Source organism: Seriola aureovittata, chromosome 3 (genome assembly GCF_021018895.1).
Source record: "Seriola aureovittata isolate HTS-2021-v1 ecotype China chromosome 3, ASM2101889v1, whole genome shotgun sequence".
Classification (NCBI taxonomy): Eukaryota; Metazoa; Chordata; class Actinopteri; order Carangiformes; family Carangidae; genus Seriola; species Seriola aureovittata.
The window spans coordinates 2,353,787-2,364,516 of record NC_079366.1 but is presented as its reverse complement, the minus strand read 5'-3'; the positions used below and the strand labels follow the sequence as shown (position 1 = coordinate 2,364,516).

General features: G+C 38.8%; 1 protein-coding gene across 2 annotated transcripts; it reads left to right on the top strand.

Annotated features, from left to right (window-relative positions):
- The first annotated feature begins 773 nt into the window (after window positions 1–773).
- cep44 (centrosomal protein 44) lies at window positions 774–10,604 on the top strand. 2 transcript variants are annotated; one of them, XM_056372213.1, is made up of 11 exons: window positions 776–944; window positions 1,065–1,162; window positions 2,809–2,956; window positions 3,188–3,325; window positions 4,580–4,708; window positions 4,969–5,043; window positions 7,141–7,269; window positions 7,420–7,530; window positions 8,404–8,466; window positions 9,963–10,000; window positions 10,456–10,604. In XM_056372213.1, exons 2-11 carry the CDS (start codon window positions 1,071–1,073, stop codon window positions 10,514–10,516), a joined length of 984 nt encoding a protein of 327 aa, XP_056228188.1. In that variant the 5' UTR covers window positions 776–944; window positions 1,065–1,070; the 3' UTR covers window positions 10,517–10,604. The 2 variants fall into 2 exon arrangements, with proteins under 2 accessions (XP_056228189.1, XP_056228188.1); XM_056372214.1 differs by lacking the exon at window positions 8,404–8,466 and having other exon boundaries at window positions 774–944.
- The last annotated feature ends 126 nt before the right edge of the window (window positions 10,605–10,730 follow it).

Genomic DNA, 10,730 nt, shown 5'->3' with positions numbered 1-10,730 from the left:
GTTATGGTCCGTTGATATAGGTGGGGAGATGGGATTGGTTTGGTTTGATTTGGTTTATGATTTAAATAGTTATGTTCAATGTAATGCTATATTTTTGTCAAGATAAGATTGAAAGCGACATGTATTATATATAATAAAACATTTTATTATTTTTGGAAACATTTGGGAAATTCCATATTCATAAGAAAAATGGTTAAGATCCAAGTCAACTTTCCTGCACTTTATCAAAGAAAAGGATCATTTCATCTGATGTTAAAAACAAAAAAGCTATTAAGACTTTAAAACTGTTGAATGAATATGCATATTACACAAACTCTGGCTTTGTTACACATAAAATGTGATTTTTTTTATATTAATTTAATATTTTTGTTTGTCATTGTCTTTTCTTTTATTGTTTTATCGTCTATGTGTGTGCTTGTACCTTTGTATATGAACGTCTGTACAATAAAGAAAGTAGGGGAAAAATGAACACACAGTTCTAAGGATCAAATAGAGATAGGGTGTGTGTGTGAAACTCAGAGAGGAGTAATTGATTTCTTAGTGAACACTTGATTGTTTAATATAATGTAGTGTTTCACTTATTTATTTATTTATATTTTTTAATAGAGTTAAGGAAACTACATCCTGTTGTACATACTTCCAGTATGGTAGGTGGCGGTCATGCATCTAAAAGTTGGTATTGTACTCCGCCAAAAAACTAGAAGTGGCAGCAGCAGCAGCAGCAGCAGCAGCAGCACCAGAAGAAGAAGAAGAAGCAGAAGAAGAAGGAGGAGGAGGAGGAGGAGGAGTCTGCAACAGCCAATCCTGCTTCATGTCGTTGACCACCCGGCAGAAACAAACCTACCCGCTGGTGTTGCTGTTGGCTGCAAAGAATCTGTTTTTAAAGAAAAGTATCCGGGTTATTGTATCATCGTCGTCTTTATCTGTGTTTCCAAAACAGACAGGTTTGTAACGTTTTTTGTAGCTAACGGTAAAGTCGGCTAAAACATATAGCTAGCTAATGTTTTGATAAATGAGCATTAGAAAAGACGTTTAGGTTTAGCGCTTCTCTCCCTTGCTTATAGATAAAGATGCTGTCTACTGGAGACGTCCAAGGCTGTCTTCGTAAACTGGAAACTCTGCTGCGGGTGATTAAGTACCAAGGATGTGTCGACTATAATGGGTAGGCCATTGAACAGCCATTAACACTTCTTTACGGACACGCAGGCCCCTTAAGTAACAGTATCAAACGACATACCACTTTAATAACAAAACAGAAGCTCAGCGATCCTACTTAAATTCACCAATAACAATTGTCAGCGTTAGGAGCTCTACCACCACAAGGTAATATTTAACTAACTGAGCATAAGGTTATCAGAGTACAGATGGGGCCAAACCAAAGGGAAAAGGGAATAAATGAGTGCAGAAACATTGCAAATGCAGATGCCTACAAACGGGGCATGAGAGGGCAACGAATGGTTTGATGAGTACAAAAATAATGACAATCATTCGCTATGGCAGAGCTCTCCAACCTTTTTTATCCTTAGAGCTACTTTGGCGAAATCAAAGGGGCTGAGAGCTTCTCATGTGTGATATTACTGGTTACATTTACTCACATATCGTAACAAATTGATCTTCAAACCAAAACAAATATCAACATCCAAAAATATGTGAAACTCACATAACACAAAGGCAGTCATGATTCAGTCAGACCTGAACACAGACATGATAACACCACTGCAAATAAACCTTCATAAATCTGATTAGAAACCAGAGCAACAAAAATGTTTGTCTGTGTATTTGATTTAGTTGCATTCGAAGTAGATTTACTGAGTGAAGTTATTTTGCTTAAAGTTTGTACTAGACATCCATGGTTTGTACAGACTATTATCTCACAACCTTTGGGTGAGCTACTCTAGACAGAGGGTTAACCACTGGTAGCTCACGAGCTACTTGTTGGACACCCGTGATTTAAAGCATAAGCAACGTTCTTGAGCTGTAACTTGTGACATGAGAGTCAGTAGCTCGGTAGTTCATCCCACACCAGCTCCATGAGGTTCAGGTCTGGAGACTGTGCTGTTAGGGCTGGGCAACAACTATGATAAATAATTGAAATATTGCGCTATAGACAAGCCAATGGCAGTGGATAGTGAGCAACCGTTCATGTTCATGCTTCTCCAACAGCACAGAAAAAAAAGCTCCTCTGTGATACTCACACAAGAAAGTACATTTCATTTTTTAGCTTCAGCAACCAGAACACACTAACGTGTGGATTTATGTAGGAAAGAGGTGGAAACAATGATTAGATGAGGTGCTGAAGCCTAAATCAATTTCTTCAGCCCTGGAAAAAGACTTGTTTTCTATTAAATTTACATGCTTTTTCAGTTTTTGATGACCTAAACTTTTTTTTTTTTTTTACTTTGGCAGTTTACCACTCACAGTGTTGTTGTATTGGGTTTTGGCACCAAGATAAACAAAGAAGATCTAGTCCAAAACTCACTCAAGATGAATATGAGACTAAAATGACTTACTCAATAATCTGAGATTTGTAGTGTTTGTATATTTCATCCTGTTGTAAAATGTAATACATCACAGTTTAATTGCTAAAAGAGTTTATAATCACGTCATTAAGCAATAAAAAAAAAAACTCATGCTAAGATTTGGTAGCTGCTGAATGAGATTGTCACTCTGCCTAAACAGAACTGTGGGAAGTTAATACTAGAGCTGCTATGATCAATGAGGGTTTTTAGCAGGGTAATGTGTAAAGTGAGATCATCAGACTCAGTTTTTCCTTACAGTCTTGCATGTTGTTATTTGTTTCTCCACTAGTCTTTCCAAAGGAGATCCCTTAGCTTTTCTACCAATCGTGAGCTTCACCCTCACCTCCTTCTCTCCACCTTTTACTGAGCAACTAATGGCAGCTGGACTGGAGCTGACTGGCAAAACTGACCTCCGATTCACTGACACTCTTTATAAGGTGCAGTAACACAAACATACAGTCTGTGTTTTCACAGGTGCATAAAGACCTTTGTATATAATAAAATGCTGTCAGTTGTCTTAATCTACATTTGCCGTCTCCCTCTACAAAGCTCAGTGATTATTAAGCTACTAGTGTACAGTGGATTTTTACTTTACTTTTACTTCAGTTAATCTGCTAGCCTATAGTGGTCCATTCAGTTGTGAGCATGTCTGTGTTTTGTGTGTGTAGGTACTGCGAGATGTCTTCCACTATAAGCCCATACTGACCAAGCAGCAGTTTCTCCAATGGGGTTTCTCTCAAAGGAAAATCTCTGTCATCTGTGACATCATTAACTTGGTCCTGCAGAAACACAACCAACTGAAGAAGGTACAGCCTTTGAATGATTTATTTTTCTTTGCATTAGTGTTTATGTGAAAGCAAAGTAATCAAAGTATCTATCTATCTATCTATCTATCTATCTAATTTATCTAATTTATCTAAAACTTTTATTATAAAACAATGTGAGATTTTGGATCATAAAAATCATTAAACTGCTCATTTGATCAGTACTGTTTGGTGACACAACTAGTGTGATATAATGTTAAAAAAATAAAATAAGCAAAGCTACAGTAAAAGTTACCCATCAGACAAAGTAGGGGTGCAGCAGAGTGGGCTGTTACCAGTGGGGGAGGCACCATATATTTGATGAACTGTTACCAGCTTGAATGGTCTACAGACTGGTGGTATAAATTAGCATTTTTTGCACCTCTGCTTCCCTCGTCCTGAAGTCGATGAGTTTTGTGAATGGGATTTTGGTTCGATGTTGGAGATAGACATTTCCACATTTTTATAACATAAAATATGTCACTAAATATCTCAGTTGTGATATTTTTAAACGTTTATTTGTCTTACTTACAATTGTCTAAATGAGACTAAAGAGGTTGTCAGGGACGTTAAACATCATCACGTCAACATGAAAACTGATCTACTCCCCAGTCCACCTTCACAGCCTTTATACCTTTATACGAACTGTCTCTAACTGTGTCAGAGGAAAGGCCTTTGTAGAAGAGGTCAGAGCTAAATCGAACTACAAGGTGAAGTTTAGTGGTGGTGACGGTGAAGTCATGTGAGCGTAGTGTAGTGGGTTCTTAGCTTATAACATTAGCCTTTAACTTTTGGTGATTGTATTTAGGCTTAAGACATCATAAAATTGTGTTCACTAGCAAAGATGATCCTGCTGAACAAAAGTATCTCACACTTTATATAATAAACAACAATAATCTAAAATCCAATGGAACAAGAATTACCGCCTGGCGGTTGTATGCCTATGTATGTGTTCTTGGGAGGTCACTGTGAGCTTGACCTTTGACCACCAAAATGTAATAAGTTTGTCCTTGATTCCTCGTGAATGTTTGTGCAATATTTGACGAAGTCTGTCAAGGCTTTACTGAGGTATTGCATCCACGAGAATTGGACGGACGGTTGTAGAACCTGAAACCAATATGCCGCCGGCCCTGTCCACCGCCAGCATGGAGTTGGAGTCATCCATGTAGCACTCTATTTGAGCCATACTGTTACAACCAGCCTAGAGGAAACTTGAGCATACCATAAAAATGACTCCCCTCTTTCCCTACTCCCCAGGTTGATCAATGCAAGCACAGTGCAAGGTTGTCAACACAAAAAGAGAACCTGAGCAGGACTGGAAACCCTAACCCTGCGATGCAGTCGACTGGACGACACTGCGGGGAACAGGTCGAGCCGGAGTTTCAGGTAAGTCTTGATCCCTTTTCTTGTTGACTGACAACAAAGGCAGTCGAAGCGAATGAGTGACCTGTTTGTAGCTGGTACAGTCATTAGGCTTAGCAATAATAGACTTAAAACAAATCATGTGACCATTGCTACCTGAGCCATGACGTCAATGAAGTTTAGATGAAACCTGAAATAACATTAGACATAGTCAATAGACAAAAACATAGACAAACAACATTCATCAAACAGCTGTTGGAACTGCATGTGTATGTGTGTTGTAGCCGAGAGTCAAAAGTCCAGCCTCACACAAGGATGGCAGAGAAGAAGCTCAACCAACGCTGACTGATGCAGACAGTGTAAGTACATGTGAAATAATTAGGGGACACAGTAGTGTATAGTATTGAACGCCAGTCAATGATCAAGACATGCACTAGTATGTAGCTAACAAGCTAATAATTATTAAACACAATTTAAACACAACATTATCAGTGGATCCATTATCAGGTAGCTTTTTTTTAGTAAATGCAATGAGCATGGCAAGAGATGTGAGGGCCTTGAATTGTGTTTTATCTGAAAGCCATTCATACTTTTGACAGTTACTTGCATTGAACAGTCAGCACATCTGCACATTAAAACTGGCCTAATGTCCTTAAAATATACAAGAACATTAACAAAGATGTCAAGAAGTGTTAGCCTTTCTAATAGGCAGGAGGGCGATTCAGATATGCGAATGATTAGAAAATGTGAATTAATATAATTATAACTCCATAATAATATGCTAATGCTAATTTGTCATGGATAACATATGCCCTTTTTACACAAAAAATGTGTGCGTGTAAGTTTTTTAGTGCTGTAGGGAATTCACACTGCCAGACGAGTTTGTCTTTTTGTTTGGACTCAGGCACAAAACTGCAGGGAGCAACATCATCACATGCAATTACATAGCACACACACAGAGACACAGAGGAGGGAATATCCTCATAGATTCTGCTAGCTGTCGTGCAGACTGGTATATTGGATCTGCTGCGTCTCATCCCCGGGTGGGTGCTCCTGTCGGTGTCAGAGCCTCCGTGCGAGATGCTTCGCTCGGTGATTGTGTGTTTTTTAAAACTTCTTTTGCAGCTCTGAGCGCAGCACGCTCTAGGCAGACGTTGCAGCCGAGGTGTTTCTGGTTGATGTTTCTGTCACTCCTGGTCAGAGCTGGAGCCGATAAATACCCCTGACTACTGCAGAGTCATTTGAGCGGGAATAAATGCTGATTGTACATTTTCACATGACAACAAAAGCCCAATGTTATCGGGGGGTTAGTGGGTTTTTTTTGTCCAGTGTAAAATGGGCTTTAAAAAAAAATCCTTCCACTTTTTCCATAAACCCCTCCCATACAGAAGCATTGTCCTCCTGGAAAAGGGATGATCAAGCTGGCAGAAAGGAAGGAGGACAAGGATAACATTTTTTAAGTAAACACCAAGTCATTATATAAACTAAGTGAAAGCTTCTGATACACATTCATTAATAGATTCAATATAGTAAAAAGTTTAGGCCAGTTTGCCAATAGAGGGAGCCAAAAGGATGTAGATGATAAAGGGCTGTGGTTATTGTCCACTTCCAATACGTTGGATATGGTGGAGATTATCTTTATATTTTTGACCATTACTAAAGAGAATACTAATGAAAACTGGTGAGTATTTACTCTTACTGCCTTTGTTTATTAGTAGGATGCAGATTTCCCCACTGTGGGACTTATACAGGAGTATCTTATCTTATTCAGAATTGTTTTTCTGACTGATAGACAACACTTGTTTACTGACCAATATCTAATAGACAAGTGTCCGTTAACAAAACACGCGTTGAATCCTCTAGCACCGAAACAAAAACCTCTTCCTCCTCCTCTTTCTCCTCATCCTCCGCTCGCAGCTGATTAATGATCAGAAACTACAGGTTCACAAAATGCAAACTACAGTTGAACTTTTCACACCGCAAAATAAAATAAAGAGGCCAGTCCTACCTCAGTCCCCAGCAGAATGGACAGCTTTTCTACTGGTTTTTATTGAGAAAGAGCAACATATCGATCATGCTGTGGGGTTAGTCTGGTGTTAGTCTGTTAACTGTGAGACCTGCGGCAGAGAATACCTGCTCAGATGGTCCTGATGTCCCAGGATATTTGAGCTGTTTAACTGATTATCTGTATTAATCAGTCAAAATTCTTATTAACGGTTAACGGTTCAGCAGTTAATTATGGACAATTTATTATTTTTATAATTATGGCTTTGCAGCTTTTTCTATATTGTAGATTTTATCTTTATTTCTAGACAGTAAACTCTGGATATATGTGGTTTTACAATGCACAATGCAAAGTCTCTATCATTGGTGAGCTTTAGAGATGTGGTTTGAGGTCTGTACTGAAGGTCTGAAGATCAGAGTAATGTAATGTAACTGTCTTTTCTGTGTTTCAGTTGTCCGCTGTGGAGGGACGACTCTCAGCATTGGAAGCTCAAATAGAGAGTCTTCTGTCTGGACTAGACAGGCTCAGGATCCTGGAGAAACGCTTGGAGGAACTTGAAAGATGGAAAAACACAGACAAGGTTGATAAGACAATCTTTACTTGTTAAATATCTAATCCCTATTATTTTAGATTTTTCTTTTGTCGGACAGACAGAAGGCAAAGAAGAATCATGAAATTGCACCTAAACTGCCATTTTTTTTTTTATGAGTGCCACCTTTTGTAATTAAAGACCAGATTCCAGAATGGAGGAGAAGTCATCACCATATGCAAAGAGAGCTGGGAAAATCTGATGAGCAGAGTCCTGTTACTGGAAACTAAACTGGAACTGAGCAATGTACAGGTAATACAAGTGCTGTGACGGTTTCATTTCATTTCCATGCAGAATGTAGTTGCTGATTGCCTGGTTTTGGGGTCCACGTGACATAGATTTTGTCATCTGCCCAAGACTGCGAGGATTCCTGCAGATCCCTGTGCGGACATGGACTCTGCACTACAAGAGTAGACAGAGTACACCTCACTAATACTGGGTAGTTCCCCCCTTTGCTCTCAGACAGCCTCAGTTCTTCGTGGCATGCATTCACCAAGATGTGAAACTTTCCTCTGAGACTCTGCTCCGTGTCGACATAACTGCATCACATCATTTTATTAATGCTGCCAATCTCTTGTTCTACCACATCCCAAAGGTGTTGGATTCAGGTCTTCAGACTGGGGACGGGGGGGGTCACTGAAGTTCACTGAACTCACTGTCATGTTGATGAAACTAGTTTGAGATATGGAGCATGATCCTGCAGGAAGGAGCCATTAGGAGATGGTGAACTGTGGCCATGAAGGGTGAACATGGTCAGCAGCAATACTCAGATACACTGAGACATTCAGAACATGATTGATAGGAGCTCAAAGTTTCAAAACACACCCAGGTACAAACATCCAAATAAATGCAAATATCCTCTGATGACGTTGGAGCGACAGCCATGGAAGAGCCAGCCATGACCATCTTGATTCCAGCAGAAACAGGCAGAGTTGTTGCAAAGCAAGAGTAAATTATATCCACAGTTGGAAACTCTCTAATGAGGTAAATTCTAGTATTGGTCGACTTCACAGGTGATTAAATTATCACTAGCTTGAAACTAGTACTAACCCAGTTTTTGAATATTTTCACATAAAAATGACCATTTGTGATGCGTGTCTTTTCCATTTCATCTCTCTTTCTTAGTTAAATGTCGCACCACCACCTCCAGCATCTACCACCTCCAGCTCCATGTCTGCTGCCTCTAAGGTGAGACTTGAGAACAGGACTCACCAGGTCTTATTTTGTAATTAACATCATCATCATCATCATAATGGTTGTGTTTGCTGACAGTGCATTTAAATGATAAGCTGATAAGCTTTAAGGGGGGGGGGGTCAAAGTGCAGATCAACTTCCAGTTACTTCCATTTAAAAAAAACAATCAGAAAAGTAGTAGTAGTAGTAGTGTAGATTTTAGTGTTGTACTGGGTCACTGTGTTAAACTGTAACTGTGTGGTTTACTGTTATTTTGTCCAATAGATACAGTGGCAAGAACAAGTAAGGGAATCCTTTGGATTTACTTCTATTTATGTTTAAATTTGTCTGTAAATATTGTCAGATCTTCATCCAAGTTACAATTATGAACAAACACAATCTGTTTTCACTAATAACAAACAAATCATTGTTTTGTCCTTGTCCATATTGAAAACATCATTCAAACTGTTGCACTGTGGGTTGAAGCAAACCTGGAGTCCAATCAATGAAGCAAGTTTTGAGGTTTGGGTTAGAGACACTTTGACTTCTAAAAAAAACACTCAAACATTTAGAGTTTGCTGTTCACAACAAACATCAGCTGATGTGAACCATGCCTCATGAAAAAGATCTCAGAAGATTTATAATCAAGAGGAGTTGATGAACATGAAGCTGAAAGGGTCACAGAGTCACCAGTCCATAATCAGACAGACTGTCTATAAATGGAGATGATTCAGTTCTGTGGCTCTTCTCCCTAGAGGTGGAAGTCTAGACTCCAAAAGACATGAAAGAAAATGTACTACAGAAAGACTTCAAACAATGCAAATCCACCTTGTGTCCAGTCAGAGCCCAGACTTTAATCCAGTAGAGATGCTGTTGACTGAGTTCAGAGACCTGCTCACACCAGTCATCCTGACAATCTGTCTGTGCTGAAACAGCTCTATAAAGAAGAATGGTCCAAACTGCAGCTATCAGAAGCTCTTGTTTGAAGGTATTGGTGCTAAATGAGGTTCAACCAGTTATGAAGTCCAAGGGGTTCACTTACTTTTTTCACCACCACTGTGGATGATGAAAGGCTGTGTTCAATAAAGACACAGGAGATTATAATTATTTGTGTTATATGAGTTTAGTGACACTATGTTTGTCTACATTTTTGACTTGGATAAAGATCACATCACCAGGTCATTCCAAAAGGTTCACAGCCTTTTTCTTGCCACTGTAGTTAATGCTCCACCAACACTAGACTTTTCATGGCCTTGTTATCAAATCTGATTTGTGTGTTTCTGTGTTTGAGACAGAAGAAAAACAGTACACATTCTAACCATGTTTTCTGGTGGCAGTGGGTCTTTTTGATTTTTTGAATGAAGTATGCAAACACTAGATAAGAAACTAGCTAGCCATCTACATGTGTGTCTAATGCTTCCAGGCCATTGGATGGAGCAGCAGTAAGCCTCTCTTCAGGTAAAACTGCCTAATATTTAATATGTTCTTGTCTGTCATGTTTCTTTGTCCAGGAGGACATCAAGGAAAAGCTAGAGAGCATCACTAATATGTAAGTTCTTAATTATAGCTCTTCAATATTTCTTCAATTTACCACATCAAGGTTATGAGATAGGTGTGCTCCCTGATTCTGATTCATTCATTTGTTATACAGCTTTCTCTATATCTGTTTTGACAAATTGGATTAACCTTGTTATCTGTTCCAACTTGTGTCAGACTGTAACATTACTAGAGTCTTGTTGATTTCTTTCCAACAAGAGATTGCTATTTTCATTCACTGGCTTTGCACAGTTTCCTCTCCAACCTTGAATTTTGTGAATGTTTCTTGATCTTACAGAGATGTTGGTGGTGTAGCTACTACATTTGTTATTATATACTTAATATAATGTTAATTTGTTTTGTGTTGTCATTGAGAACATAATCGGTACGCAATTCATTCACAATTTGTGTGTGTGTGTGTGTGTGTGTGTGTGTGTGTGTGTGTGTGTGTGTGTCTGAAATTTGAAGGCTGAAGATCACCTCCAGTCTGTTGAAGAACACTGACTCCTCCACCTCGCCCTGCAACTAAATTATGATAAATGATCCCACTACAATCTTAGCAAACTGTTCTGTCTACTTGGCTTTGTTAAACCCAATAAAACCTATTTATCACCATACCTACCTGTTTGTTTGCTTTGTAGCAAGCCACCTGTACTTTTAGACGAACCAAAAGACTTAGCCGAAAAAATTCTTATAATTCTGAGATAAATATCTAGTTAATTCAAAAAATTTTTTGAGAGAAT

Bases quoted from the DNA above. Each gene is read 5' to 3' on its own strand.
- cep44 (XM_056372213.1), top strand. From the start codon at position 1,071: ATGCTGTCTACTGGAGACGTCCAAGGCTGTCTTCGTAAACTGGAAACT. The intron at 5,044-7,140 runs GTAAGTACATGT...TCTGTGTTTCAG, and splicing joins CGCTGACTGATGCAGACAGT to TTGTCCGCTGTGGAGGGACG. The intron at 7,270-7,419 runs GTTGATAAGACA...TTGTAATTAAAG, and splicing joins GATGGAAAAACACAGACAAG to ACCAGATTCCAGAATGGAGG.